Consider the following 27,123-nt stretch of genomic DNA (forward strand, 5'->3'; position numbering starts at 1 on the left):
CACGAAGCTTTGTTTATTAGTGTTTTGTGTTTTGAACAAAATCAGTCTCATACTCGAATCGAAGATGACGATGATAAATAAGTCTATCCGGTACAAACCGGTTATCAATTAAACCAAAATCTAATGTGCAAACTAATAAGCTTGTTGTAAAGACAGGTTTGGTTTTAGTTGCTGTCGGAATTTCCTCTAATAGAGAACGTCACACGTCACGCCAAAAGTGTGGTCCTGGACCACGAAGTAAGTAACCAAGATCTTCTCTAATCTCTACCTATCTCTCTCTCATCTCTCTCTTTCATGGCTGTTACTGGCTTCTCTCTCTGATTTTCTCGAAGTTACACGATGAGTCTCGTGGCTAGTCACTCGCCGCGTTTAACTCTAACCGGCGACGGCGTTTCCTTACGCAATTCGAGAAGAAACGGTGAAAAATCCAAACTTTTCTTGGTAAATCGAAGGAGATCAGCGCGTGCAGCTCTTGTTCAAGCTAAGCCTAGAGAAGATGGAGCGGTGGCAAGCTCTTCCCCCTCCTCAAAACCTCCGGTTATCCAATACCGACGAGCTGATCTCGCGGATGATCTTCAAGCGGAGGCACGAGCTTTAAGTCGAGCCGTTGGTGCTTCTGTTTATTCTCCAGAACTAATCGCTAGAAAACATGGCTCTCAGCCTCTCAAGGTTATTATAGCTCTTCCTGAGTTTCAAATCTTTGTAAAGTTTTCAACTTTGAACTTAGAGAGATGATTATTATGCAAAAACCAGGCTTTGCGGAGAAGTCTGGAGATATTGTCAGCTTTAGGTGGCTTCGCGCTCAAGTTAGGGATTGATCAGAGGCAAGGGAAGCTAGAGGTGAACATGAAGAAGAGAGCTGGTGAGCTCAGAAAGATCTTCACTCGTCTGGGGCCCACTTTTGTTAAGTTGGGCCAAGGTTTATCCACCCGACCCGACCTCTGCCCACCTGACTACCTCGAAGAACTTGCTGAGCTTCAGGTTCTTCACCTCTCTTCTTGATTTACTCTCTCTCTATCTCTCTAACTTTGTCTTTTTTCTTTTTGAGTGCCTAAGTAGGATGCTTTGCCAACCTTCCCTGACGCAGAAGCCTTTGCTTGCATCGAAAGAGAGTTAGACTCATCTCTAGAATCCATCTTCTCCTCTGTATCCCCTGAGCCGATCGCAGCAGCTAGTCTCGGCCAGGTTTACAAAGCTCACCTCAGGTACTCAGGGCAAGTTGTCGCTGTCAAAGTCCAACGCCCCGGGATCGAAGAAGCCATCGGTCTCGACTTCTACCTCATCAGAGGAGTTGGGAAACTCATAAACAAGTACGCAGACTTCATCACCACCGACGTCCTCGCCCTCATCGACGAGTTCGCCTGCAGAGTCTACCAGGAGCTGAACTACGTCCAAGAAGCGCAGAACGCTAGGAGGTTCAAGAAGCTCTACGCTGATAAAGCTGATGTCCTTGTCCCTGACATCTTCTGGGACTACACTAGCCGCAAGGTGCTGACGATGGAGTGGGTCGAAGGAACTAAACTGAACGAGCAAGTTGCTATCGAGAGCCAAGGCTTGAAGGTTCTTGATCTGGTGAACACAGGGATCCAGTGTAGCTTAAGGCAGCTGTTAGAGTATGGTTTCTTCCACGCTGATCCTCACCCTGGTAACCTCTTGGCGACGCCTGATGGGAAGCTAGCCTTTCTAGACTTTGGGATGATGAGCGAGACGCCGGAGGAAGCTAGGTACGCTATCATAGGCCACGTTGTTCATTTGGTGAACCGAGATTACGAAGCCATGGCGCGTGATTACTACGCTTTGAAGTTCTTGTCCCCTGATGTGGATGTTACTCCCATTGTCCCAGCTCTCAGAGACTTCTTTGACGATGCGCTTACTTATACCGTTAGCGAGCTTAACTTCAAAACGCTGGTTGATGGTTTAGGTGCTGTCTTCTATCAGTATCCGTTTAATGTTCCGCCTTACTATGCTTTGATTCTGAGGTCGCTTACTGTGCTTGAAGGCTTGGCGCTTTACGCAGATCCTAACTTCAAAGTGTTGGCTGCTTCTTACCCTTACTTTGCTAAAAGGCTTCTCACTGATCCGAACCCTTATCTGAGAGATGCTCTTATTGAGCTTCTGTTTAAAGATGGGAAGTTTAGGTGGAATAGACTTGAGAACCTTCTGCAACAGGGAAGTAAAGATAGGGATTTCTCGGCGAAAGAGGCTTTACAGCCTGTTTTGAAGCTTCTGCTTGATCCAAACGGGGAAGAGGTTAGACTGTTGGTGATTAAAGAAGCTGTAAGAGTCAGTGAAGCGATTGCGTTAGGGACCGTTGTTGATACGTATAATTCAATGCCTGTGTTTTTGAGATCTCTTGTCTTCAATGGAAATGGGAATGGTCCTCTTGCAATGAGTGCTGCGGAGCTGGAAAGCACGCTTGAGCTTCGGGACCAGGTCTCGAGAATCTGGAGCCTTCTTCAGTCTTCAGATAGCTTTGACCCAGCTATTTTGCAGCCTATAGTACAGGTAATAATATATCATTGACATTGTGCACTAACCTGATGATGATGTACTTGATTGATATATGTGTGATAAAATATACTCTTGGGTTGTTGTTGTTGTTTTTAATCAGGTGTTACAACAACCGGAAGCAAGAAGACTTGGAGGACGTGTTGCAGGAGGTGTAGGGCAACGTCTTGCAGCTAGGTTTCTGCAACAACTACTTCGAGCCACAACACCATCTTCATCACCAAATGCATAGATCATATTTTCTTGTCATCAGTGAAAGGGTAAATTGTATATTAACCACATAATTGCTTCATGTTATAGTAACATAGTATCATTCTTTCTCTTTGTATTTTTACTAGTAAAGAAAAACAAATTCGAAGAGCTTATGACAAGAAACACATTTTCAGAGAAAAAGTAATTAAAGAGCTTGTTACTCATCTTGTTGTTGAAGGTAGGCTTCTGTGCGCGTTTATATCGACCGGCTGGTAAACATTAATTTACATTAATGTTTAGCGTTTTACACGATAGTTTAACATTTCATTCAATAATGTAGCATGGTATAATAACTTCAGCACAAAAAATTACATTGCCATGTGCAGTTACGTTCAGATTGAATACTTACCACAACATGAGCGGTTGTGCTACTAATCAACGCACAAATCATCCAAAAGACAGTTCTTACCACAACCAGTGTCTTGATTGTCCATATTTTTACTATGGTCATAATGTGACATAACACAGCATATACCTTTGATAACTTGTCGCAATGCCTTGGTTGTCAATCCCATAAGATTATGTTCACTGCATCATCCGGCTTTGTTTCTGGCCCAAGCAAGCCGACTTTATTTGCAAAGTTTGACATGTTTAAAGCAAATGAAACCTGATTTGCTTTTGATCTCAAACGATGAATCTCTTATCTGACATGTGTGTATCAACACAATGTCACACATATATGAATCACAATCAGATAGGTCAAGGACCAAAAAGAAACTAAGTGTAGTCTATTTTAGGGCCTGACTGTTGTTGCATCCAACCATATTGAAAACAGCTCACACATGTTACTTCACAGGAACTTGGTTAAATACAGTTCGTGTTCATTTCAAAACGATGACGTGTGGTTGTCCCTTATGACAAAACAACACGCTCCGGGTTGCTTGGTTTGGTTGGTGCCAACTTGGCACATCTGCCCGTTGTTGCTCAGTGCTCACCGTCAAGAGTCAATTAAGCCACCAATAATTAACAACACTTGTATGACTTATGCTGCAACTATTCCACGATTTTTCTTTTAATTTACATGAAATTATCATATCATGTTGATTGTATAACCATCTGATCCAGTAATTTACCTGAAACGAAACTGTGAACAATTACAACAAACAAACACACACGCACACATTAAATACATGTTTGTTTTTGATGTGCTTAAGTTATATGAACCTAGTCTATTTTTGTAATTCCCCACGCCAGAGTTCTGACTCCTTTCCGATATTTTTTTTGCTAAACTGTAAATATCATTAAAATGAGTAAAGAACTTACAAAAAGATCTATGTTCTGAGCCATCTTGGCAAAAAAGAAGAAAAAACAAGATGGATCAAAATAAACTTAGAGAAGAGACTATCTTATCCACAAAGGCATTAGATAGTTGAATAGCTTCCTAAGTCTCCTAGCTGAGATGATGTTCTTCATCTCCTTATTAATGCCGTTAAAGACCGTTGCAGCTGGGATCGAAGTCTGGTTGTTCTTTCCGATATTGTTCTTTAAAATATTAAAATATTTTTAGAAAATGGATACTAGGCTTACAAGCAAATATGAGCGTATAACCTTTAAAAATATGCAACACTTGGCTATAATGGGGATTATAAAATATCAATATATAAATTTCAGAACATGTTGGTATCTATCTGTACGATTAAACCATGCATTAATAATGGTTTACTGCAAGACGTCTTCGTGAAGGCAACGGCACATCTCAATATATAAGATAATTATAAATTAACAATGGGCAACAAAAAACTTGCAAGTTTCATAAGTTGTTACGAAGAGATGAACTACCGTGAGAATCCAATGTTTTTACGTGTTTCATGTATGTTACATGGAATTTATGAATTCAAAGTTACCATAATATCATATTTTTCGTAATGTTTATGTAAGAGAAAAAGAGAGAAGAGGATCACTTTTGGCACGAATCTCAGGACGAGACGGTTAAGTCAAACAAGGGACCTTGAATTGTGGATTTGGTGCTGGACCATCACGTGCTTCTCTCCACGGCCTTTCAGGATTCTGCTTCTTCATCCGCACGTGCTGACGCTCTTCTCCTACGTGCCGTTTCCTCTATTATCTTCTTCTCTTTTGTGTTTCAATTCTTCTTAATTGTTCATTTCTGTCAAAGGCTCAAAGTCTTCATATGTATTCGTTTGTATATTGACCTTTTTTCTTCAACATGGACGATTTCTTTATCAAGAAATCATATTCACAATTGACTAGATCTTCCATTTATAGGGCTGTAACTTTTTTTTTATCATACTTATATGTACATGATTCTTTGATGGAAAGTGGGGTCTGACATATAAAAACGTGAATAATATAAATTTTATATTACAACTGTGAACCAATATAAGAAAGTACTTGTGTAACAAAAATGCTAAGACTTGGTTAACCAAACTTATTCGCTCAATCATATAGTAAAGCTATCATTTTATCTCACGATTTAAATTAATTTGGTACTTAGGGAACATATTTGAGCTAACGTTTATGTTAGTTGTACTAATTTTATAAACAAATACTAGTAGCATTAAGACTTGGTTAACTTTGATGAAACTGCACTGAAATTGATGCAATAAAAAAATAAATGGGAGCATAATTCAAGGTATGATACATCATTTGTATTCGCAACATTTGACTGCAAATTGAGGGTATAGAAGCTTCAATTCTTGTTTTGTTTTGTCCTTGGGATACAAAAACCAGATTTTCTATTATTCTGTAATACTAGATTCTTTCTCCGCGCTACGCGCGGATAATATATTTAAATTTGTTACATTTATTATTTTTTATTTGTATGTGAATTTTTGTATGTTAAATTATATATAACTAATTTTTAAATTTATTTTTATTATATTTTTAGTTTGAAGTAGGCATTTCTATTATATGTAACATAATTAACTAATAAAATATGAAGAATCAAGTCTGAGATTTTAGAGTTATGTAAAAAAAATATAATTATGTATAGAACATAAATTATCTTAGTTTAAAAAATCGGAATCTCATCTCGAATAAATACACGAAAAGAAAAAGTACTCCAATAACCTACATAAAATATAAAACCCCATTTTCAAAAAGCGTACTTAATAATATATTTTTACGTGTAATAGTTGAAAACTGACAATTGAATATCGATCTAGAATATTATTTTAATATATAATTAACAAATTTTTAATTTTGTAATATTACATGAATTAGAAGTTTTTAAAATCCAAAATCTATTTTATTAACATTATATATTTTTTATTAATTTATTATTTTGACGTTACAAAATATTGCTTTAGTTTTTTTTTTAATTAATTTTTTAATAATTTAGTTTCTTTTTAAGTAATTTTAAAATTATTAAGAATATAATATATTTAAAATTATTTATTTAAATATATCCAAATATGATGTCTCATTTTTTTGTGTGTTTGCGTTGAGCATATTAATTTGTAGTTTGTATATTAAATAACACCTTGTTGCGTATCGTCCTATGGTTTTAATAAATGTGTTGTCATTTCTTTTTTATTACTACTAACATGAATTTTTAGTGATCACTGATAATTTATTTTTAACGTTAAGTATTATATTTGATCGTATATTTTCTAACTCTTCATGCTTACACTTTTTTCGAATCATTTTAATTAGATAATAGGTTTAAAGATGTAAATAAAACTGTGTATGTTCTAAATTTAGACTTTTTAGTGTAAATGAGCACTATCAATTATGGAAATTATATTATGATTTTATTTTACTAAATATTTTTTTATGTGTACATTTTTTGTTTTATTTTGTGTTTTTATAATTTTATTGCATTATTCTTTAATTGGAGAGAATTGGTACTTCCAATTTTTGTTTCATATACCTTAAAAGTCTTCGGTTGATTTTTGTTTGTTTTATTTCTCCAATTACAATGTATAGTGCGATAATTTTTTTTTTTTGGATCAAACTACTAATAAAAAAGTTTAAACTCCAAGAATGGAATGAGTATTTGTGCTAGAGAAGACTGATTTAGCCACTAATATAGTGAATATTATAATATTAAAAGGTATGAAAACTCTTCTCTGTTGTCTTATGCTGGACATAATTAAGTTGTTGTCAATTGATTATATATTTATGATAACTGAAAATACATCTTTATTTCTTCCTTACATCATCTTTAATTGGTTTACGGTTCGACCATTTCTAATATACTGAGAGTAACATAATATTAGATGTAGATTATCTCCTTCTAATTAGGAATGCACAGAATGAGAGAAATTCAAAGTGAGACCACTTTAAATCCTCAACGTCAATCATTTACGTCGGTCATGCCTTAGACCATCTCCAATGTAGGGGATGATTGGTTGGGGCTGTAGATGCTCTGGACAGCCAATATTTAGTCTACAGCTATATATCTCAACCAATCGAGCTTTGCTTTCCTTAAAAAATTCACAGCAAAAAAATCTCTGCAAAATCAAAATATGGCTGTAGAGAGCTTTATTTCCAGAGCAAAAAATTAGTGCTTTAGAAATCTACAGCAAGGAAAGCTACAGCAAATAAATCTACAGATTAAATTCTACAGCAAAAAATATAAAGCTACATCACTTACCAATCACCCCCGTATTTCTCTATTTTTTTTCTCTAAAATAGAGGAATTTTATAATAGAGATGGATTTATCTGCGATGTATTTTTCTATTTTCTCTCATAAAAAAGAATATTCTCGATATATTCTTTTCTAAGTTTACAAATAATAGTTTTTATTTGTGAAAGTTGAAAACCAGCCCAATTTATTTTAGTATTTTATAAAATTATGATATTATTTACACTAAATATTTCTTTACAAACTATTATGTCAATAAAAAATATAATTATATTTATATAAATAATATATTTCACTAAAAGATATTTTTGGTTATAATTGTTTAAGGAAAAAGTTAAAGGATCATTTTGTAAAAACAAATAGAGGAGATGACATGGCAAAAGTATAGTTTTTCATTGGCCGATTATTTTTGCATACGTGGACACTCTATCGGAGGCTTATATCCTCCAGTTTTAATTAAAATCTGTAATATTTAAAATAGTAAGAATCCGAAAAGCTGAAATCTCAACTTCGATCATTTACGTCGGCCATGCCTTAGACCATCTCCAATGTATTCCTATATTTTTTTCTCTAAAATTGAAGAATTTCATAATAGATAAGGATTTGTCTCTCGTGTATTTTTCTATTTTCTCTCGTGAAAAGAATATTGTTGATATATTCTTTTTCTAAGTTTACAAATAATATTTTTTATTTGTGAAAGTTGAAAACCAACCCAATTTATTTTAGTATTTTATAAAATTATGATATTATTTACACTAAATATTTCTTTACAAAACTATTATGTAAATAAAAATATAATTATAAATATATAAATAATATATTTTCACAAAAAATATATTTTTGGTTATAATTATTTAAGTAAAAAGTTAAAAGATCATTTTGTAAAAACAAATAGAGGATGTGACATGGCAAAAATATAGTTTCTCATTGGCCGATTATTTTCGCCTACGTGGACATTCTATCTAAGGCTTATATCCTCCTTTTATTACTTGTTTGATATTTAATACTTAATTTTTAATATATTATGTATTATGTTTTTCAATGTTATGTTTTTTGCATAATTCAACCCCTGTTATACTATGATTAGTTACTTCTTCACCTTTACTTCTCTGTTATCAATAATACACCCCCAAACCACTGTAAGTATGTGAGATCTTTTTGACAATCGACAAATTTTAGTCATTTTCTAACAGAAACAAATTTATTTGAACATGTCCAAAAGTAAATTAACGATGTTGACAACTGGAATTATCGGGGTTTTAGTTATGATTTTTGGGAAAAAAAAGAGAGAAAGAAGTGAGAAATTCGCATGATAAAAGAAAGTATATAACAAATGCAATACATGTTGCCACTTCTCATGATATCAGAAAATGAATTCATGCACGTGGACCTTGTTATTACGGTTTTCCAAAATGGAAATTTTTTAAGAATCTGGCCCAACTGCAAAGTGACGGAGACATCAGTTTTGCAAACGAAACCGGTTAACGGGCTGGGCTGCATTTACGATTTCTTGGTCTGGGTTGCCAGTGACGTGGCAGAATGAATGGCTGAGAATATTTTGCCTATGTGGCATCCTTTATAACATCCAAAATTAGTCCCTATTATATAGTGGGATTTACCTACTACTAGTATTCTGCATTTATTAATCGGATTCTACTTGTTTTCAAAGCAAATTAGCCAGTCTGATAAAGAATAGCTGTAATCGATGGTGATAAAAGATTAATCCTCATAAGCATATTCACGCCACACACGAAAAAAAATAAAAAGTGTATTTCTCTAGTATATATATATATATCATTTATAAACATATTTTATACATGTACATGTATATACTTATACATTTGATTAGTACAAATACAAATTAAAGAATATATATATTTGTACGAGTAGATACAATATTGATTGGAAAATTTTAGCCAAAAAGAAGAAGACAAGAATTTGATTGGGAAATGAAATCAACTGTTAAAGAAAAAGTAGACTAGACAGTGTTAAAGTTAAATAAGGTGTGCGAATGGAAAATTGATTCATAACATATAATACCACAAACAATTCAATATGGAATCTGTAAGATTATTTGCTCACAAGAAATAACATTTTCTAGAGGGAAATTTATTTTTAGATGTATATATAGATTGAGATTTATAACAAGAAACTGTTATAATAATTGCCGATACAATAAAGTAGTTATCATATATTTCTGTGACCAGCATTGTATATTAAATTGAATACAAATAATGGTGGCACTAATCCATAGAAAGCAGAGTCTCTCACTCTCTCTCATCTCTCTATCTCAAAGAATAAGAAAGAAAGAGAGAGATATAAACCCTAAACATCGTGCCCTTGAAGCTAAGATATCTTCAGTTTTGTAGAAACTCATTGTGCTTGCGTATTTGCCTTCTCTCTTTCATTGTCTTCTACCTCTTGCCCCTTACAGAAGCAATACTTTCCGGCCTCCAAGGTTCGTTTTCTTTCCCCTTCCATCATATATCTTTCATTGTTGTCATCATCATCATTTTCATATACATATATATACACGCACTCACTAGTACGTATATATGTGTAGTTTTCACTTCAAGTATCTCTCTATTTTCACTTCTTTTCTTTGATTACTCAAAAACATGACTAAGTCTATATCATCAGAACTTTCTCGTTCAAGAAGAGAGACTGTTCGGTTTTCAACAAACGTCATGTTTCTTTTGGGATATTCAAGTTACTTTCGTGCATACCTATGTAAGAATGATTCGGCTTCTGTTAATGGAAAAAGTTGCTTGTTCTTTATGAATATGTGCATGCATGATGGACTAGGGTTTTCTTGTTTCTTAGATCTGAAAAATGCACGCCTTGACAACTTCTTAGACTGGTTGGTGACAAACCCATTCTTTCTTCATCTATTTTTGCTTACATTTGATGTATTTTTTGTTACTGCAGGTTATATACAATTGATTAGGGAAAAGGACTAAAGGGAAGTATTTGATTTGCTTAAAGAAGAGAACCAGATAATGGAGATAGGCTCGTCGTCCACGGTGGCCGGAGGAGGACAGCTCTCAGTGCCTCCTGGTTTCCGTTTTCATCCAACCGAGGAGGAGCTTCTATATTATTACCTCAAGAAGAAGGTTTCTTATGAACCAACTGATTTAGATGTGATTAGAGAAGTTGATCTCAACAAGCTTGAACCTTGGGAACTTAAAGGTAAAACTTCCAATCCACTTATAATTGAACTCTTTTAGTCCTTAATAACTACAAATATCACCACCTAATCCACACACTTAATGACATATTATTTATCATTTACCAGTACTATATATAGACTACCACGATTAACATTATAGTTTTCTATCTAACTTAATTGTATTATACGGGGAATTATGCTGTTGCTCTGCACAAAACTACAAGTTAAATCGGGTAATATTGTCTGGGCCTCCATGAAAACATGCATCTACTTATATAATGACTTATAAGTTTTATCAGTTCTCATCCTGATCAATTATTTTCCAGTTTTTATGGATCCACGAAGCTTTATACGCGTGTACATCAAGAAAGAGACAAAGTTGTATATTTACTCATGTCTTTTAGATTAGTAACAGAAGACAAAGTATAATGTCTTGTAGTATATGACTAGGGATATTGACGTAATATTATTATGTACTGTGCTCTCAAAATAAGCCAATGGTTTTTCAAATTGCAGACATATAACAAACCCGTTGCCGCAAGCTAAATTAATTTTGGTATTTTTTTTTTACATTTTACAAATATTAAACTTCGTGTGTTTTTTGTAACTATGTAGAGAAATGCCGGATCGGGTCCGGTCCTCAAAATGAGTGGTATTTCTTTAGCCACAAAGACAAAAAGTATCCGACTGGGATCCGAACCAACCGGGCTACTGCAGCCGGGTTTTGGAAGGCTACTGGTAGAGACAAATCCATACATCTAAACAGCTCCAAGAAGATTGGACTTCGTAAGACTCTTGTCTTCTACACTGGTCGTGTTCCTCATGGCCACAAAACTGAATGGATCATGCATGAATATCGCCTAGATGATAACGAAAACGAAATACAGGTACGTTAATATATCATATTGCATTTTTGTAGAGAAAATTAGCACCAAACCATCCTATTATTTCTCTTTTTTTTTTGTTAAAAACATCTTATTATTTCAAAATTAGCATACAAGGGAGAAAATAAAATGGCAAAATAACATTAACTAAAAGTTAAAATAAAATGTATTTTTAACTAAAAACAATAAAATAACAAAATAACATTAACCAAATATAAAATAAATGTATTTTTAACTTTTTTTTCAAAAAAAAGAAGAAGTTAAAAGGACATTTTATTTTATATTTGCCTTTGGATTTAATGATTAGAGTTTGAAGTTTACTATTTAGTGGATGGCTTACGATAATGGTTTAGAGTTTGAAATAATTTAGTCATTTTTTTAATTAGTGCTAATTTAGTCATAATATAATTATTTTTTGTTATCTAAGTCATTTGCCATTTTTTATAAATTAAATACAGAGACCATATGCTACATAATGTGAACTAACTATGTGTAATTTGTAGGAAGATGGATGGGTTGTATGCAGAGTGTTCAAGAAGAAGAATCATTTCAGAGGATTTCACCAAGAACAAGATCAAGATCATCATCATGATCACCAATACATAAGCACCAACAATGATGATCATCAGCAGCAGCATCACAATGAGTCCAATCCAAACAATCATTCTTCTTTGATCTCACATTCTCTGGATCATCATCAGAATCATCATCACATGGGAAGACAGATCCACATGCCGTTACATGAGTTTGCAAACACTTTAAGCCATGGGTCAATGCATCTCCCTCAGCTCTTTAGCCCTGACTCGGCCCAACCGTTTGTGTCGTCAATCAACACAACAGACATTGAATGCTCACAGAATCTACTGAGGCTGACTTCTAACAACAACTATGGTGGAGACTGGTCGTTTCTTGACAAGCTTCTTACTACAACCAACATGAATCACCAACAGCAACAGCAAGTGCAGAACCATCAAGCAAAATGTTTTGGTGATTCGAGTAACAACGACCAGGCTGTTACTCATGACAATGGTGGTTCTTCTTCATCTCCAAATAATCAAAGGTTCCCGTTTCACTATCTGGGAAACAATGCTAATCTTCTCAAGTTCCCAAAGTAAACTAATCAAGTTTGATCAGTCTCATGTTTTAAATTTTACTCTCTTCTTTAAGCTGTGGAAGTACCTGCTGTTTTTGAAATATGTTTTTGTTTTTTCTATAATTATGTCTTTCATTATTGATCTCCTGTTCTGTCTCTCCGAGGATTAGTACCGCGTCATCAGACTCATCACAAAAGTACATGTTCAATACTTTTTTGCACCATCACAAAAATAGTTTCCACTATACATGTTCAATACCTTTTTCTTTACGTTTTCAAAAATAGTCTGAGAAAATGTAAAATAAGAAAATATTTGTTATTATTATTTTGTGTGTTTTAAATCATCTTGACGGCATGCGTTGAAAAAATGTGTTTAATTTTTTCTTTTTCTTTTTGACGGTGTGTTTTGCTGGTCCAAACACAAAAGAAATCAAATCGTTTAGGAGCGGTGGCCGACCAAATTACTTTACTTGTATTATATTATAAAGTAACAACGGAAGTTAACTTGCGATTGCATGCATACATGTACTTGTATGTTACCCTTACCAGTCCATTCAACTATAATTTTCCATTAATATTCAAAAAAGTAAGACATATATTTATAATTTTCTCAAAAAATGCAATAAGAATCGAGTTCAGATGCAAGATATATATACATACACCCTGTACATACATATATATTTGTTTTGATTGTCAACCAAACTTTTTTTTGTCACATTTTTTTGTCAACCAAACCTATATTTATTTTCTCATGAGACTTCTTCCAGGTTCTAAAAGAAACATTTTTAGCATTCAAAACAAAATACACGGTGAACCGACCAGAGTTTGTTATATATATGATGGGCCCAATCATTGCCGCCCCACATTGGCATAAGGCGCTTTTGAGTTTTGAAGTTGAAGTGTCCACCACAAAGCCTCTAATAAAATAACCATTTAAGAGTTACCTTTTCTGTTAATATATATTGTAGTATGAAGTGTTTTGGAATGTTAATATTATGGAATCAACAAAACGTTATTACTTTATAATTACTTTGGAATGAGATGAGAAAGGAGTTAAAATGATTCTTTCATGTTAAAAGTCAACCTTTTTTTATGTTGTTGCCAATAGTGATTTTGAATCTTAGCCATGTTCTTTATATGATCTCTGCTGATTTAGGAGATTGGTATTTAATGCAAACTATAGTACATATACAAGATTAATAAAGGTCCGACCGTCCCAGGCTCAATCTGAGATTCAAGAAGGTCAACTAAACGAACAAATTAGTAATTTCTGAAACTTGTGAGGGTACTTTCACAATTTTAAATCATTTTGACCAGATTTGGATTTTCTGTTTTTTTTTCTTAAATTATAAGATTCACAAACTAATTACTTTTTTTGGTAGACGACGTCAAATTGGTTTTATTGATTTTTAAATTAAAACGTAGGGTTTTTGTTGTATTAATCTGTTCATCATCCTTTGGCTTTGGTACTCTGATGAAACAGGAGCCAAGAGAGAGAGAGAGACGATATCTTCCAGTAAAATTTATTCTTTCTGGTTATCCTCTCAGTCTTTTCTAAAGCTTAATCTCTAGTGGTTACGCACGATAAGATTTTGCTTTGGTACTGTTCTGTTCTTTCTTGTTCGAGCTTTACTCAAGCATTAGATTTTTTTTTTTTTAGTTTTCTTCAAGCTATTCTGTAGAGTTGTGATGTTTGCTTGAATCAGCTGATTTAGGTGTAACGGTTTGGTTAGTTCGCAATCGAATATCTGCTTAGCAATCATGGAGAAATCTTGTTTTTAGAGATTTTGATTCGATACTTCACATAGGTGTTTCTAGAACATTCAAAATGCCTATTTTGTCTCCTGTTATACCTTTCGATCTTGCCATCATGTGAGTGTGACTAAACCCTCATTTCTTTGATTGCAGCTTAATTATCGCCAGCATCGATCTTGAAGAGGAGCACTGAATCACTCTTCTGTCTTTTTAAGTAGTTTCTGTAGTATTCAGCCATGTTAGATTCGTGTTTCAGTTAGATCAAGTCGGGGGATTGTGTTGTTTGTAATGGATAAACCTAGACATCAGCAGCAGCCTGGATACGAGACTGTTCCTCAACCCTTTGTACCTGATCAAGCGAGTGCTCGTTTTCTACCTCTCAATCCAAACGCTTCTGATGTTAAACCTGTGCATAACTACTCTATACAGACAGGGGAGGAGTTTTCTCTCGAGTTCATGCGTGAACGGGTGATTCCTCAGAGATCTTCCAACCCCAATGGAGCTGGAGACATGAATCACAACAATACTACAGGTTATATGGAGCTTAGAGGTTTGCTAGGGATAAGTCACGCAGGATCAGACTGTGCTTCAGATGTCTCCAGGCTCAGCGTTGCGGAGAATGGCTTGAGGGATTACGACAGAACAAACCCTCCGCTTCACGAGTTTGATAATAAGCTTGGTCATGTCCAGTCAGCGCCGCAAGGTTCGATTAGTAAGGATAGAAGTCTAGGAAATTTAAATGGGTACGCAGCTTCTTCAGCCTCTGGTAGTGTAACAGCGAAGGTGAAGATTCTTTGCAGCTTTGGTGGGAAGATACTTCCACGCCCAGGTGATTCGAAGCTTAGGTACGTTGGAGGTGAGACGCACATTATTTCCGTGAGGAAGGACATATCTTGGCTGGCTCTTAAGCAAAAGATCCTTGAGATCTATTACCAAACTCATGTTGTCAAGTACCAGCTTCCTGGTGAAGATCTTGATGCGTTGGTGTCTGTATCGAGTGAAGAGGATCTCCAGAATATGTTTGAAGAGTATCATGAGATGGAAAACCGTGGGGGCTCTCAAAAGCTTAGGATGTTTCTCTTCTCTATCAACGATCTGGATGATGATGCTCTTTTGGGGGTTAATAGAAATGATGGTGACTCTGAGTTTCAGTATGTTGTAGCTGTGAATGGTATGGACATTGGATTAGGAAGGAACTCAATCCTTAATGGGCGAGATATCTCTTCAGCAAACAACTTAGCTGAGCTTGATGTGCGGAACACGGAGGGTGTCAATAACATTAATGGAGATGTTGTTGGAGTTAGCGCACCGCAGCTGATGGCGAATGGCTTCCAACAATCCTCTGGTCAACAGTCCGAGTCTATTCCACCAAGCTCAACGCTTCATTATTCTCAATCTATTCCACCCAGTCCTGCATATCAGTTGCAGCAACCTGTCCCGCCAAGTTCTGCTCTTCATTATTCTCAGTCCATTCCCCATAGTTCCTCTATTCAGTATCCCCAATCTATAACTCCAGACTCCTCATTTCAGTATCCCCAATCTATAACTCCAGACTCTTCTTTTCAGTATCCACAATCCATCACACCAGGGTCTGCCAGCTCCTATGGAATGTTCCCTCCGTATTACGGGCATGTGGTTCAGCATGGAGAAAGAGAGCGGTTTCCTTTGTATGCTCACAATTCTAACTACTCCGCTGTCACAGAAACTACCGGTTCTATACCATTCCAAGGGCATGCCAATCAGCAAAGTGGCTGGCCTGAAGGGTATTTGTACCCTGGCACTACACCACAAAGCACGCAAGCCATAGTAGAGGAGCAAAAGGTATCACCTGATACGAAAGTTCATGAGCATGCTGAAGCTGAAAACCGTAAAACTTTGGCAAAGGATCACCAGAGTCCTCCTCAGTTAGATGATGTTGAGGTGAAGAATCACAATCATGTTCGGGAGGTGTCAGCAGCAACAACTACACCTAGCCAGGAGGCACATTTGCTTCCCCCTCGAGGAGACACACGGCAGAATGCTTCTCCAAAGCCTGCTACTTACCGTGATGCTGTCATTGCTGGGCAGGTTCCTCCATCTGGTAGTGAAGATCAGCTTTCAACTTCAAGTGGTGCCTGTGGTCCTCTTCATAACGACTCTGAGTCAAATCTAATTGATCTGAACTATCCGGAGCCTGTGCAGCCCCCACCGAGGGTGTATCGCTCAGAGAGAATACCTCGTGAACAGTTAGAACTGCTAAATCGTTTGTCGAAATCTGATGACTCTCTAGGCTCTCAGTTCCTAATGTCTCAGTCACAAACGAGCAATGCACAGCAAGATGGAGCAAAAGAAGCAGTTGGAAAGTCGCATGAAGATTCCCAAACTGTTAATGGTGATGCTGCCCACCAGAAGCATAAAAATGTTGAAGCAGTCTTTGGAAATGATACGTTGGACTCCGAGCACCTGCGTAAAATCGCAAATTCTGATGATGCAAACAAGAACAGAATAGTCAATGGGACAGGTACTGAGATTGATGTTTCCAACTCGAGCCATGTTATCCCTGAAGAGCAAGCTTCCACTCGCCGTTCTGATTCTCTACAGGGAGACATTCTGATAGATATCAATGACCGGTTTCCTCGTGACTTCCTTTCTGAAATATTTTCAAAAGCAATCTCAGAGGATACATCGTCTGTCCATCCATATCCTCACGATGGAGCTGCTGTTAGCATGAATGTGCAGAATCATGATCCTAAAAATTGGTCGTATTTTCAGCAGCTGGCTGAACAACAGTTTATCGAAAGAGATGTTGCGAGTATTGACCAAGCTGATTCTCACTTTCCATCTGACATTAAAGATGGTGGAGAGAGCTCCAGATTGCATCACATCCCGCCATTGAGTAGAGATGGTATTTCAACAAACCTTGAGGATCCTCAGTTGACTTTAGGTCGAGATTATGGGGATGGTTTTTCTGAAAGGAACGGTGGTGGCACTAGCACTATTCTCCCTACTCCGGAGGATGATCAGATGAAGGTCACAGAGAGCGAAGAATTTGGTGCTATGGTGGAGAACCTGAGGTTGCCAGATTCTGAACCAAAGGTACGAGTTAGTAACAGCATTTTTATCTTATTTTATAATCCCCAAAACCACAAGTTTTACTAATGAGGATGGAACTTCTAGGATGAAAAGACAGAAACAAGGCATGCTGCGGTTCCTCCACTTGGATCAGAGTCTGACTACGATGGCTTGCAGGTATTATCTATCCCCCCCTGTGCTTCTACTAAGTTGTTTTGATGTTTTATTTACGTATTTTATAATAAACTCTTAAATATCATCAGATCATTAAGAATGAAGATCTTGAGGAGTTGAAAGAGCTTGGTTCTGGTACTTTTGGAACGGTGTACCATGGAAAATGGAGAGGATCAGATGTCGCTATCAAGAGGATCAAGAAGAACTGCTTTGCTGGGCGGTCATCAGAGCAAGAGAGATTGGTGAGTTGTTTGCAAATCATTTCGTTATGCATTTTTCTTCTGGCCATGCCTACAATTCATGGCAAATGTTATTTTCCACATTACTCTGGTTAATGTATAACTGATTTTTTTGCAGACTGGTGAATTCTGGGGAGAGGCTGATATTCTTTCAAAACTCCATCACCCGAATGTGGTAGCATTTTATGGTGTTGTGAAAGACGGGCCTGGGGGGACATTGGCGACCGTGACAGAGTACATGGTTGATGGTTCTCTAAGGCATGTTCTGGTCCGCAGAGACAGGTAAAGTTCTTCATATTAGGTCTTTTGATAATAGTTTATGTTCATTTAACTTATGCACTTTTCTCTTTTATTTACATGACCAGGCATCTTGATCGTCGTAAGAGACTAATCATTGCCATGGATGCTGCGTTTGGAATGGAATATTTGCACTCCAAAAATATTGTTCACTTCGATTTGAAATGTGACAATCTACTTGTGAACTTGAAAGATCCTTCTCGTCCAATCTGCAAGGTAACACGATTTGGGTGGAGCCTTCTGTAGAAATTTTCATGTTTTTAAGATGACGTTACAACAAATCAGATTAATAACATGCTAATTCACCTTAGGTTGGTGACTTTGGTTTGTCAAAAATCAAGAGAAATACATTGGTATCTGGTGGTGTACGTGGAACCTTACCTTGGATGGCACCAGAGCTTCTCAATGGGAGCAGCAGCAAAGTTTCAGAAAAGGTAAAAACATGCTTGATATATAATGCCAGTGAATATCCATAGCTACTTTGACTTCAAGAATCATGAGTCGCTTATTTTCCCGTTTAAGAATTATTTGAGATATAGAGTATATATGTTTTGTTTCTTGAGAAGAGGATCTTATGCTAATACATGGCGTCACAGTATATTCTGACTGAGAATGCAAACAACCTATGAGATCTATGATAGGGTTTAAATGTTTAATCCTTCACTTTGTTGTCTTTTTACCCGCAGGTTGATGTTTTCTCTTTTGGTATTGTTCTGTGGGAGATTCTGACCGGAGAGGAACCATATGCTAATATGCACTATGGGGCCATAATAGGTGCCATGCCTGTTCACTTTTTCATTCATGTTCGGAATGAGATTTGAATGGATGATGACTTTGATTGTGAAAAATGCAGGTGGGATAGTGAACAACACACTGAGGCCAACCATACCAGCCTTCTGTGACGATGAATGGAGAACACTAATGGAAGAGTGTTGGGCGCCAAACCCAACGGCAAGACCATCTTTCACAGAGGTAGCTGGTCGCTTACGAGTGATGTCATCTGCAGCGACTTCGACACAATCCAAGCCACCAACTCATAGAGCTTCCAGATGAGAGAACCCTTCTTTCCATTATGTGCAGTGAAAAAGTGAAGTTTACAATTCTTTGTATTTTTTTCTTCACTTTATATACTTCAGTGTTTGAGGAGAGAGATTTCTTGACTCCTTTGATATCTTTGAAAAAAAAAACTAGAAAAAAATGAAAAATAAATTTATATCATTGTTTTGTCTCTGTTTAATACACCACTGTTTAACTTCACCAGTAACCATATTACAATAGTATCAGATACAGACAGAAGCAGAGTACAAAACTTTGCTAAATGCTCTCTATATGTTTGGACAATTTGGTTTATGAGAGGGCCATCTTTGTGGTGACAGGAGAAGAGTAAAAGCTTCTTCTAGCATCTGTGGAGTGGTGCAGGACGTAAATCAATTGGCTGATAGCTCACTCGATCCTTGTGAGGCAAAGGTTCCTCCTGAAATGTGTTTTTTTTTTTCCAAATTATCAACATTGATGTCAGATTACGTTTCTAGACTTCATTTGGAATCTAGAAGTTTATAAATAAACAATGAGCTTACTTCGTCTGCGTTTATCTGGAATGGTTTCACAAAATCCTCAAACATTAAAGGAGAAAGACTCTTCATTATCTCTTCAACTTCCTAAAATATGAAAGACAAACTTCTTAGTCTGAGAGTGTCTGTGTACAGAATAATATTAAATTCACTTTCATACCAATCCAGTTATCCTTGATCGTTCCAGCAACTCTCCTGTGATCAAATCCAGAATGTGTCTGTTTGCTCTCAGAGCATTCATCGCAAGTTCTTCAGTTTCCTCAATGTACTGTCACCAACCATTATATATTTCAAGCTTTTTGCCACACATGGGAGACAATGAATAAGATTTGGTATGCTGAGTCAAAATAAAGAGTAAGTACCCTTGTCAACTCGCGGGTGAATAGCTCGGATACTTCAATAGACATATCTGCCGGCATTACATGAGGATGGTCCCACTGAAATTTATCATGAAGCAGAGTAAAAAAACTATGAACTAGTGCGAATGTCAATGCAAATGGGAAAGTACTAGTCTGTGATGAATGGATATACTCTGTATTTAATCAGCTCGCCGTCTGGATTATCTGGTAAATCCACCATTCCAATCTTTTTTACCAGTTGAGTGAGACCCAATTTTGTATTTTGGGGGCTAATCACCATTTCCCTGGCAATCTGGAAACAAAATATCAGATTCATATTTAAAATATGGACTAAAATTTACACCACAACTTTGAAGATATGTTCAGTTACATAGACGTTATTTGCTACAGAGTTAATGATTTAATCAGAAGACATAAGAAGATATAACTGAACTTACTTTTGTTATCTTCTCCAAGTCATCTTTTCCTCCATCACTGACATCATCACCAAAAACCACACGTTCAGCACAGCGTCCACCATGAGCTACCACCATTTGCATCTTCATATAACCAAATGTTGTATAACCTTGGTCCACCATGTCTTCGCGTGGATAGAACACTGAAACAGCAGTTTCCTGTAAAATTCAAGAGAAGAGCTGTTGATTCAATCCATTCTAACACTGCGTTGACAACAATTTATAATAACTGAACAAAGAGGTTTTGAAACGTACCTTGCCACCAGGAAGGAGCTGAGAAAATGCATGCCAGTCAAACCGAGGAAACAAATGAGCCAACACTATATGACCAGCCTCATGAACAGCCAGAAGTCTCTTCTTCTCATAAGATACCTAGTGTTACATCAAAATCCAATAGTAAGGACTAAGGACCTTCTAGCTCTATGGTATAGTATGATTTGAGATAAATAGTACGAAGGATGTCGATACGAACACTTTGTTCACATTTCTGTTGCTCTTCCTCTGTAAGAAGTACACCCATACCCTCGAGCAATTGTTTATCTAACACATCAACAATGTCTTGCTGATATATAGACGAACGTCCCTTCCTCACCTGAGAATTTGAGTTAGGATCCTTCTCTAAGTATTGCATACTTCTGTCGGGAAATTGAGATACAGACACGAATATCACATACCGACATTATAGCTGCTTCATTAACAAGGTTCCGGATATCTGCCCCAGAGAACCCAACTGTCCGGAAAACAAGCTACAGGTAGAAAAGAGGGGAAGAGTATTTATGAGTGAGCAAACACCTATCTATCAAGATTACAAATTAGTAGGAAAAAAGTGCTTGCCTTCCCAAAGTCTATATCTTCAGCAAGGTTCTTCCCGGCGCTGTGAACTCCAAATATTTGCACCCTTTGCTTTGCATCAGGCAAACCAATATACAGCCGACGGTCAATACGTCCAGAGCGGACAAACTCAAGGTCGAGTTCATCAGGTCTATTGGTAGCGCAGATAAATATCACAGCTTGTCTCAATGAAAACCTATCAATACCTGTCTTTTCCTTCCTGCGTGTGGTACAATTTAAAGACATGAGAACCTTAATGCATATGCCATAAACCTCATAGAGAGGAAGGAACACGGAATCAAAAATCAAATGTCAGATAAATCTAGAAAACAAATAACATCCATCTCAGAACAAGTGCAGGGTCTTACTCTCCATCGAGCTGTGCAATTAAAGCTTCAAACGTTGCTCGTCTCCTTGGATCTTTCCTAGCATGTCTACCAGCAATAGCATCAATTTCATCCACAAACACAAATGCAGGTGCCTGGAGATAATATATAAAATCAGATCCACAATTATCGTGTGAGTATATAGCAAATGAGGGCTTACATTTCGTCTCGCCACTGAAAACATCTCATTGATCTTTGCGGCACCACTTTTTTCACTGTCTGTGAACTCCGCACCAGACGCAAACACAAATGGTAGTCCACTTTCCTTTGCCAGTGTTCGCGCAAAAAGTGTTTTCCCTGTCCCAGGAGGTCCAGAAAGAAGCACACCCTGACTCAAAACCCAAAAACAGAATGAGAATTTGAGCCTAGATCAAACCATTAATCACATGCCAGTGTGGGTCAAGCTGTATTTTACCCTGACAAAGGGAACATCTTTTTCATAGTATTGCATTGGGTTTCCCATGTAGATCATTAGCTCATCAAGAAGATCCCAAACATCACCGCCTAGTACCACTTCCTTGTACATTGATTTTGTCTCACTGACATCTCCAACCGGCTGGATGAAAATTAGAAGAACTTATCAATAGAAGTGTGAACATGTTTGAAGAAGGCCATACATCAACGAAGCAAAAAGGTTATGATGATTACCAGTATAAAATTTTCCGCATAAGCCATATCAAACAGCTGATTATACTTCTTGTATAGAAACCGCTTTGATGTGATGAGGAGAAGCATGGCGGATTCTCTTATAAACCATAGAATTAGTATCCCAGGCAGAAGTGCAATGAACACTTTCATGAAGTAGTGGATCTGCCTTTTCTGAAGGAGATCCACCTCAACTCCGGAGTTAGAAATAGTCTCAAACAAGTATGGATCTAATGGAATGTCAACCTAGAAAATGAATAATAAGAAATGGTGAATGTACATCCTTCAGTTTTAATACATGCAGTTATGTGTTTTTTTTTTACTTACAATATATTCTAGAGGGAAACCTTCTTTCATTGTCACATACAGTCTCTTTAGATCTTCCGTGAAGACAACAGCTGCAACCTGTTAAAACACACACACACAGTGATATCAACATAAGCTCAAGAACAAAGAAGTAAAAAGATATATCATCCTATACCGCTCACAATCCCAAATCTGAGCAAGAGTAGAGGTTAGAGTTATACCTCCGAAGAATCAAGCTTCTGAAGAAAATAGGTATAAGGAAGCTTAGGGCGATAACGCCACCATCTCTTTGATATCCAGAGAGCTCTTGTTCCCTCAGTTTCAGAGGTCTTTTCAACAACATCTTTGCGAAGACTTTTCTCCACCTCTTTCATATCAAATTCAACAACATACTTGGCCCTTGACGAGTTTAACTGCTCTGATAATTTTTCTCTTTCCAACATTTCCTTCCAGGTTGCAAGCCTTTCCTGCCATGTACCTACACTGCCTCCAACTTCACCTACCATACAAAGATACAACAAACAGAGGTTAGATGGTCAAAATCAAGGTTACCAATGCCTCCGTCTAAAAATGTATATGCACTAACCAGAGACACCCAAATCACGGCTTAGTTTCTTCTTTGCCTCTGTCTGAATCCTCGCATTTCTGTCAATGATTTTTTTGAGAGATCCCTCTGTTGACTCCAGATCATCATCCCATGCATTTTCTCCAACATAGGAAGTATCGTGGACAAGTGTTCCATCAGGCGCTTCAATGAACCTTTTTAGTTTCAAGCCTTTAGGTGTTGTCTTCCTCCACATATTTCTCTTAAACCTGCAACGCTAGGAAAAAAATATCAGTACACAGACATCCTAGCAAGTCCTCCACTAAACACAATATACTTTACTCTTCCCACTCTTGAATTTACAAATGGAAACTGAGGATTAGGAAGCACGCACTTATCTATATTGTCAGGAGATGGCTCAGGGATCAAAGCCTCCATAAAAGACTCAGTTAACTCTCTTCTTTCTCGTTCTATACGGGGAGCTTGGACGGCAACATAAACTCTTTGACAAGAAAACAACACCGCAAAAGCATATATCATCAATGCAGCAACTCGTCTACCGTCCCAATTCTTGATGTCCTGTTACAAAAACATCTTCTCTCGTTAAGAAACTACAGGAAGTACTTAGAGATTAAAATGCTGAACAGCTTACCTTCCAGTGTTCCCACTTGTTCCAATCAATAAAAGATGGCACTATCTCAGTCCTAAAGCGAGTCAACTCGCCCTGGCCCTTCTTCACGCTAGCCTTAACACGACCCACATACTCATCCACTCTCGCACCTGCTTCTTCCGGGTCAAACCCAGTTTCCTTCTTCACAGACTCTCCAATCTTCTCCCCAATCCGCTCCACGCCAAGACGAAGAGACAGCGTCAACCTCAACCATGAGAACCCTCCACCGTTATTAGACGAAGACCCATTACTACTTTCAGACGCGTATACACGAAAGATCGGATTTTTCCTTGTAACTCGGTGTCCATACTTTGCGGGAAACCGAACAAGACCGGAACTTTTAGGTCTTTTGAGCAAGTTCGTCGGCGAAGAGATAAGAGGGTTCGGTTTATACGGAATCGCAATATCCATTGAAAGAAATCTCAAGTTCAATTGAGCAAAACCAGAAACATTTGGGGATTTCCCCGGTTAACGAGCTCTTTCTCTCTCTCTATCTGCTGAAACAAGGGAAGGAAACAAGGCACAGTCTCGTATCTCCGGCAAGACCTGCGCTTCTCTTCCGGTAAGGAAGGTTTATCTACTAACACTTATCTACTAACACTCTGTGTTTAGTTCGAAAGAAGGGGAAGATGATGCTAAAACTAAAACAGGCTCGAGCCCTGTTAAGGTCCAATAATATCTTTTAGCCCAATATATAGAAATTTAGTTACGAGTGGACTAGGCCCATTATATATGACACGTGGACGGCCGTGGACCCTAAGGGAAGAGATAATGGCAAAACCGTAATTAAAAACGTAATCGTCACGGGCCCACCATTTTTTTGGGTGTTCTCCACGCTGCTTTTATATGCACAGTCTCGTCTCCACCAACTCAGCCACTACATCTCTTCTTCGATTGCCTCTCTTAGCATCAGTCAACTCATGTGAGTATATTCTCTAGCTTGTGCTCTTAGATTCTCATCAAATCGCTTTGGATTAAGATTGGCGCCATATTTTCTACACCTATTCGACGTTTTTGTTTAGTTTCTCGGTCAATCTCATAGTCGCGTTGTGCACCTTGCAGTGTTTACATCTGTTCATCTACTATGGCGACGAAGAGAAGCGTTGGAACGTTGAAGGAAGCTGATCTGAAGGGAAAGAGCGTGTTCGTGAGGGTTGATCTCAACGTTCCTTTGGATGATAACTCTAACATCACTGATGACACCAGGATTCGTGCCGCTGTTCCTACCGTTAAGTACTTGATGGAAAACGGATCTAGAGTTGTTCTCTGCAGTCACTTGGTATGTCTTCTCCTTTATTAGCTCGTTTGGTTTTTTTTTATTACAGAGCTTGTTTATTTGATCGGTTACATATGTAGATGTGGCTTTCGTACATGACAGTTTATGTCTTGTGTGAATTCGTACATGACAATTTATGTCTTGTGTGAATCATTTGTTTAAGTAGTGTCGCTCTCCTTCGAACATCGGTATTCAGTTATCTGTTTTTTTCACCTCATACACAACCTTATCTGTTTTGGTCTGATCTGTTTTATTAGCTCGTTTGGTTTTATTACAGAGCTTTGTTACTTGTTCAGTCTGTATATGTACATGTCTTCGTTTTATTACATGATAGTTGATGCTTGTGTGAATCATTTGTTTAAACGATGCCGGCTGCATTTGCATGTTTTTCTAATTGCTCTTTAAACATTGATAATCAGTTATGTTATGTCTTAGCAGTGCTTGTTACTTACGCTGAGTTCCTTTTTGTAACTGTTGGATGTCTCTGATATGAATTATATGTTTCAGGGTCGTCCAAAAGGTGTTACCCCTAAATTCAGCTTAAAGCCTCTTGTGCCGAGGTTGTCTGAGCTTCTTGGGATTGAGGTTGTAATGGCAAATGACTCTATTGGTGAGGAAGTCCAGAAACTAGTCGCAGGACTACCTGAAGGAGGTGTTCTTCTATTGGAGAATGTGAGGTTCTACAAGGAAGAAGCGAAGAACGACCCTGAGTTCGCAAAGAAACTTGCTGCCCTTGCTGATGTCTATGTCAACGATGCTTTCGGAACTGCTCATAGAGCTCATGCTTCTACCGAGGGAGTTGCCAAATACTTGAAGCCTTCTGTCGCCGGTTTCCTCATGCAGAAGGAACTTGATTACCTTGTCGGAGCTGTGGCAAACCCCAAGAAGCCTTTTGCTGCCATTGTTGGAGGTTCAAAGGTTTCGACGAAGATTGGTGTCATTGAGTCGCTCCTGTCCACCGTTGACATCCTTCTTCTTGGTGGAGGTATGATTTATACTTTCTACAAGGCGCAAGGACACGCGGTTGGATCTTCCCTTTTGGAAGAGGACAAGCTTGACTTGGCCAGGTCGCTCATGGAGAAGGCCAAAGCCAAAGGTGTCTCTCTTTTGCTCCCAACCGATGTGGTTATTGCTGACAAGTTCGCTCCTGATGCTAACAGCAAGGTAACAACAGTTTGTGTCTGAACAAAAAAAAGCATGTGTGTTTGATCTTAGTCTGTTATAAAAGACACTGTATTGTCTGATCTAATTCTTGGAAAAGCTGAGACACATGTGAACTCTTTGCAGATAGTGCTAGCCACTGCAATCCCAGATGGTTGGATGGGACTCGATATTGGTCCAGACTCCATCAAGACATTCAGCGAAGCTCTGGACACAGCCAAGACCATCATCTGGAATGGTCCCATGGGAGTTTTTGAATTTGAAAAGTTTGCAGCTGGAACTGAGGTACGAGCAACTGTTATACTGTTACAGTATATTCATCGCATAGTAACATTTATCGCCCCAAATCACATTACCACCAACACTTATCACTTAAAACTCTCTTGTCTTGTTCCATCACCAGGCTGTAGTCAAGCAGCTTGCGGAACTGAGCGGAAAGGGAGTGACCACAATCATAGGAGGAGGCGACTCTGTGGCTGCCGTTGAGAAGGTTGGTTTGGCTGACAAGATGAGTCACATCTCTACAGGAGGAGGTGCAAGTTTGGAGCTTCTAGAGGGAAAGCCACTCCCAGGAGTCCTCGCTCTCGACGACGCTTGAGAATCTTCCAAGTTTCATCTGTCTTGTGTTTATTATACATGTACCAAGTCATCTGGTTTTCTTGTAGCTTGAGAGTTCTCTATGCGGCTCTCGGCTCTTTTGGGGACTTTTTATAGTTTGGAGCCTTTTTTTTAATAAAAAGAGATGAAACTCTGATTAGTAAACTCCTCCCGATTTCAACCAATTATCAGTTGCTTTAGCTCGTTGTTTCGTTGGCTGTCTGAATGTCTGAAATCTCCTAATTACACACAGCTTGTCTGTAGGATAATGCAGGTTTATGAATCCCTAATGAGACAAAGACAGTGATCAATTGGGGTTTGTTTCATATCAGAAAAAGAAATTGCATGGT

The 27,123-nt window shown here is 37.6% G+C and overlaps 5 protein-coding genes across 9 annotated transcripts; 4 read left to right on the forward strand and 1 right to left on the reverse strand.

The window, feature by feature from the left end:
• Positions 1–107: 107 nt before the first annotated feature.
• LOC103830474 (protein ACTIVITY OF BC1 COMPLEX KINASE 3, chloroplastic) lies at positions 108–2,924 on the forward strand. Its single transcript, XM_009106267.3, has 4 exons — positions 108–669; positions 754–981; positions 1,060–2,505; positions 2,612–2,924. Exons 1-4 carry the CDS (start codon positions 340–342, stop codon positions 2,738–2,740), a joined length of 2,133 nt encoding a protein of 710 aa, XP_009104515.1. The 5' UTR covers positions 108–339; the 3' UTR covers positions 2,741–2,924.
• A 3,041-nt stretch (positions 2,925–5,965) lies between these two features.
• On the forward strand, positions 5,966–12,701 carry LOC103830475 (protein SOMBRERO). Of its 4 annotated transcripts, none has more exons than XM_009106270.3 (4): positions 5,966–10,170; positions 10,239–10,499; positions 11,095–11,366; positions 11,867–12,701. In XM_009106270.3, the coding sequence occupies exons 2-4, from the start codon at positions 10,310–10,312 to the stop codon at positions 12,476–12,478; spliced, it is 1,074 nt and encodes a 357-aa protein (XP_009104518.1). In that variant the 5' UTR covers positions 5,966–10,170; positions 10,239–10,309; the 3' UTR covers positions 12,479–12,701. The 4 variants fall into 4 exon arrangements, with proteins under 4 accessions (XP_009104518.1, XP_018508561.1, XP_009104516.1 ...); XM_018653045.2 differs by having other exon boundaries at positions 5,966–10,040; XM_009106268.3 differs by having other exon boundaries at positions 5,966–9,768.
• Positions 12,702–13,408: 707 nt separating this feature from the next.
• On the forward strand, positions 13,409–19,190 carry LOC103830477. 2 transcript variants are annotated; one of them, XM_009106273.3, is made up of 9 exons: positions 13,409–13,991; positions 14,365–17,286; positions 17,368–17,439; positions 17,526–17,678; positions 17,794–17,957; positions 18,041–18,188; positions 18,284–18,406; positions 18,659–18,746; positions 18,826–19,190. In XM_009106273.3, exons 2-9 carry the CDS (start codon positions 14,500–14,502, stop codon positions 19,023–19,025), a joined length of 3,735 nt encoding a protein of 1,244 aa, XP_009104521.1. In that variant the 5' UTR covers positions 13,409–13,991; positions 14,365–14,499; the 3' UTR covers positions 19,026–19,190. The 2 variants fall into 2 exon arrangements, with proteins under 2 accessions (XP_009104521.1, XP_009104520.1); XM_009106272.3 differs by having other exon boundaries at positions 13,416–14,056.
• Positions 19,164–24,346, reverse strand: LOC103830476 (ATP-dependent zinc metalloprotease FTSH 12, chloroplastic). The gene is made up of 19 exons (XM_009106271.3): positions 23,722–24,346; positions 23,464–23,648; positions 23,112–23,338; positions 22,747–23,024; positions 22,547–22,624; positions 22,223–22,465; positions 21,990–22,130; positions 21,735–21,902; positions 21,557–21,669; positions 21,192–21,408; positions 21,032–21,103; positions 20,830–20,949; positions 20,613–20,729; positions 20,340–20,516; positions 20,075–20,194; positions 19,906–19,980; positions 19,704–19,811; positions 19,550–19,630; positions 19,164–19,446 (listed from the first exon to the last, which is right to left on the reverse strand). Exons 1-19 carry the CDS (start codon positions 24,148–24,150, stop codon positions 19,369–19,371), a joined length of 3,027 nt encoding a protein of 1,008 aa, XP_009104519.1. The 5' UTR covers positions 24,151–24,346; the 3' UTR covers positions 19,164–19,368.
• A 128-nt stretch (positions 24,347–24,474) lies between these two features.
• LOC103830478 (phosphoglycerate kinase 3, cytosolic) lies at positions 24,475–26,973 on the forward strand. The gene is made up of 5 exons (XM_009106275.3): positions 24,475–24,661; positions 24,802–25,018; positions 25,523–26,179; positions 26,303–26,461; positions 26,580–26,973. The coding sequence occupies exons 2-5, from the start codon at positions 24,824–24,826 to the stop codon at positions 26,772–26,774; spliced, it is 1,206 nt and encodes a 401-aa protein (XP_009104523.2). The 5' UTR covers positions 24,475–24,661; positions 24,802–24,823; the 3' UTR covers positions 26,775–26,973.
• Positions 26,974–27,123: the final 150 nt, after the last annotated feature.

The sequence above is a fragment of the Brassica rapa genome, chromosome A07, assembly GCF_000309985.2.
Source record: "Brassica rapa cultivar Chiifu-401-42 chromosome A07, CAAS_Brap_v3.01, whole genome shotgun sequence".
In the NCBI taxonomy this organism is placed as follows: domain Eukaryota; kingdom Viridiplantae; phylum Streptophyta; class Magnoliopsida; order Brassicales; family Brassicaceae; genus Brassica; species Brassica rapa.

Coding starts and splice junctions, on each gene's coding strand:
- LOC103830474 (XM_009106267.3), top strand. CDS start 340: ATGAGTCTCGTGGCTAGTCACTCGCCGCGTTTAACTCTAACCGGCGAC. Junction 982..1,059: donor AAGAACTTGCTGAGCTTCAG/GTTCTTCACCTC, acceptor GTGCCTAAGTAG/GATGCTTTGCCAACCTTCCC. Junction 2,506..2,611: donor TTTTGCAGCCTATAGTACAG/GTAATAATATAT, acceptor GTTTTTAATCAG/GTGTTACAACAACCGGAAGC.
- LOC103830475 (XM_033276148.1), top strand. CDS start 10,310: ATGGAGATAGGCTCGTCGTCCACGGTGGCCGGAGGAGGACAGCTCTCA. Junction 10,500..11,094: donor TGAACCTTGGGAACTTAAAG/GTAAAACTTCCA, acceptor GTAACTATGTAG/AGAAATGCCGGATCGGGTCC. Junction 11,367..11,866: donor ATAACGAAAACGAAATACAG/GTACGTTAATAT, acceptor TGTAATTTGTAG/GAAGATGGATGGGTTGTATG.
- LOC103830477 (XM_009106273.3), top strand. CDS start 14,500: ATGGATAAACCTAGACATCAGCAGCAGCCTGGATACGAGACTGTTCCT. Junction 17,958..18,040: donor GTTCTGGTCCGCAGAGACAG/GTAAAGTTCTTC, acceptor TTACATGACCAG/GCATCTTGATCGTCGTAAGA. Junction 18,189..18,283: donor CTTCTCGTCCAATCTGCAAG/GTAACACGATTT, acceptor AATTCACCTTAG/GTTGGTGACTTTGGTTTGTC.
- LOC103830476 (XM_009106271.3), bottom strand. CDS start 24,150: ATGGATATTGCGATTCCGTATAAACCGAACCCTCTTATCTCTTCGCCG. Junction 21,903..21,989: donor AAGATGTTCCCTTTGTCAGG/GTAAAATACAGC, acceptor GTTTTGAGTCAG/GGTGTGCTTCTTTCTGGACC. Junction 19,812..19,905: donor TCACCCGCGAGTTGACAAGG/GTACTTACTCTT, acceptor GGTTGGTGACAG/TACATTGAGGAAACTGAAGA.
- LOC103830478 (XM_009106275.3), top strand. CDS start 24,824: ATGGCGACGAAGAGAAGCGTTGGAACGTTGAAGGAAGCTGATCTGAAG. Junction 25,019..25,522: donor TTGTTCTCTGCAGTCACTTG/GTATGTCTTCTC, acceptor TATATGTTTCAG/GGTCGTCCAAAAGGTGTTAC. Junction 26,180..26,302: donor CTCCTGATGCTAACAGCAAG/GTAACAACAGTT, acceptor AACTCTTTGCAG/ATAGTGCTAGCCACTGCAAT.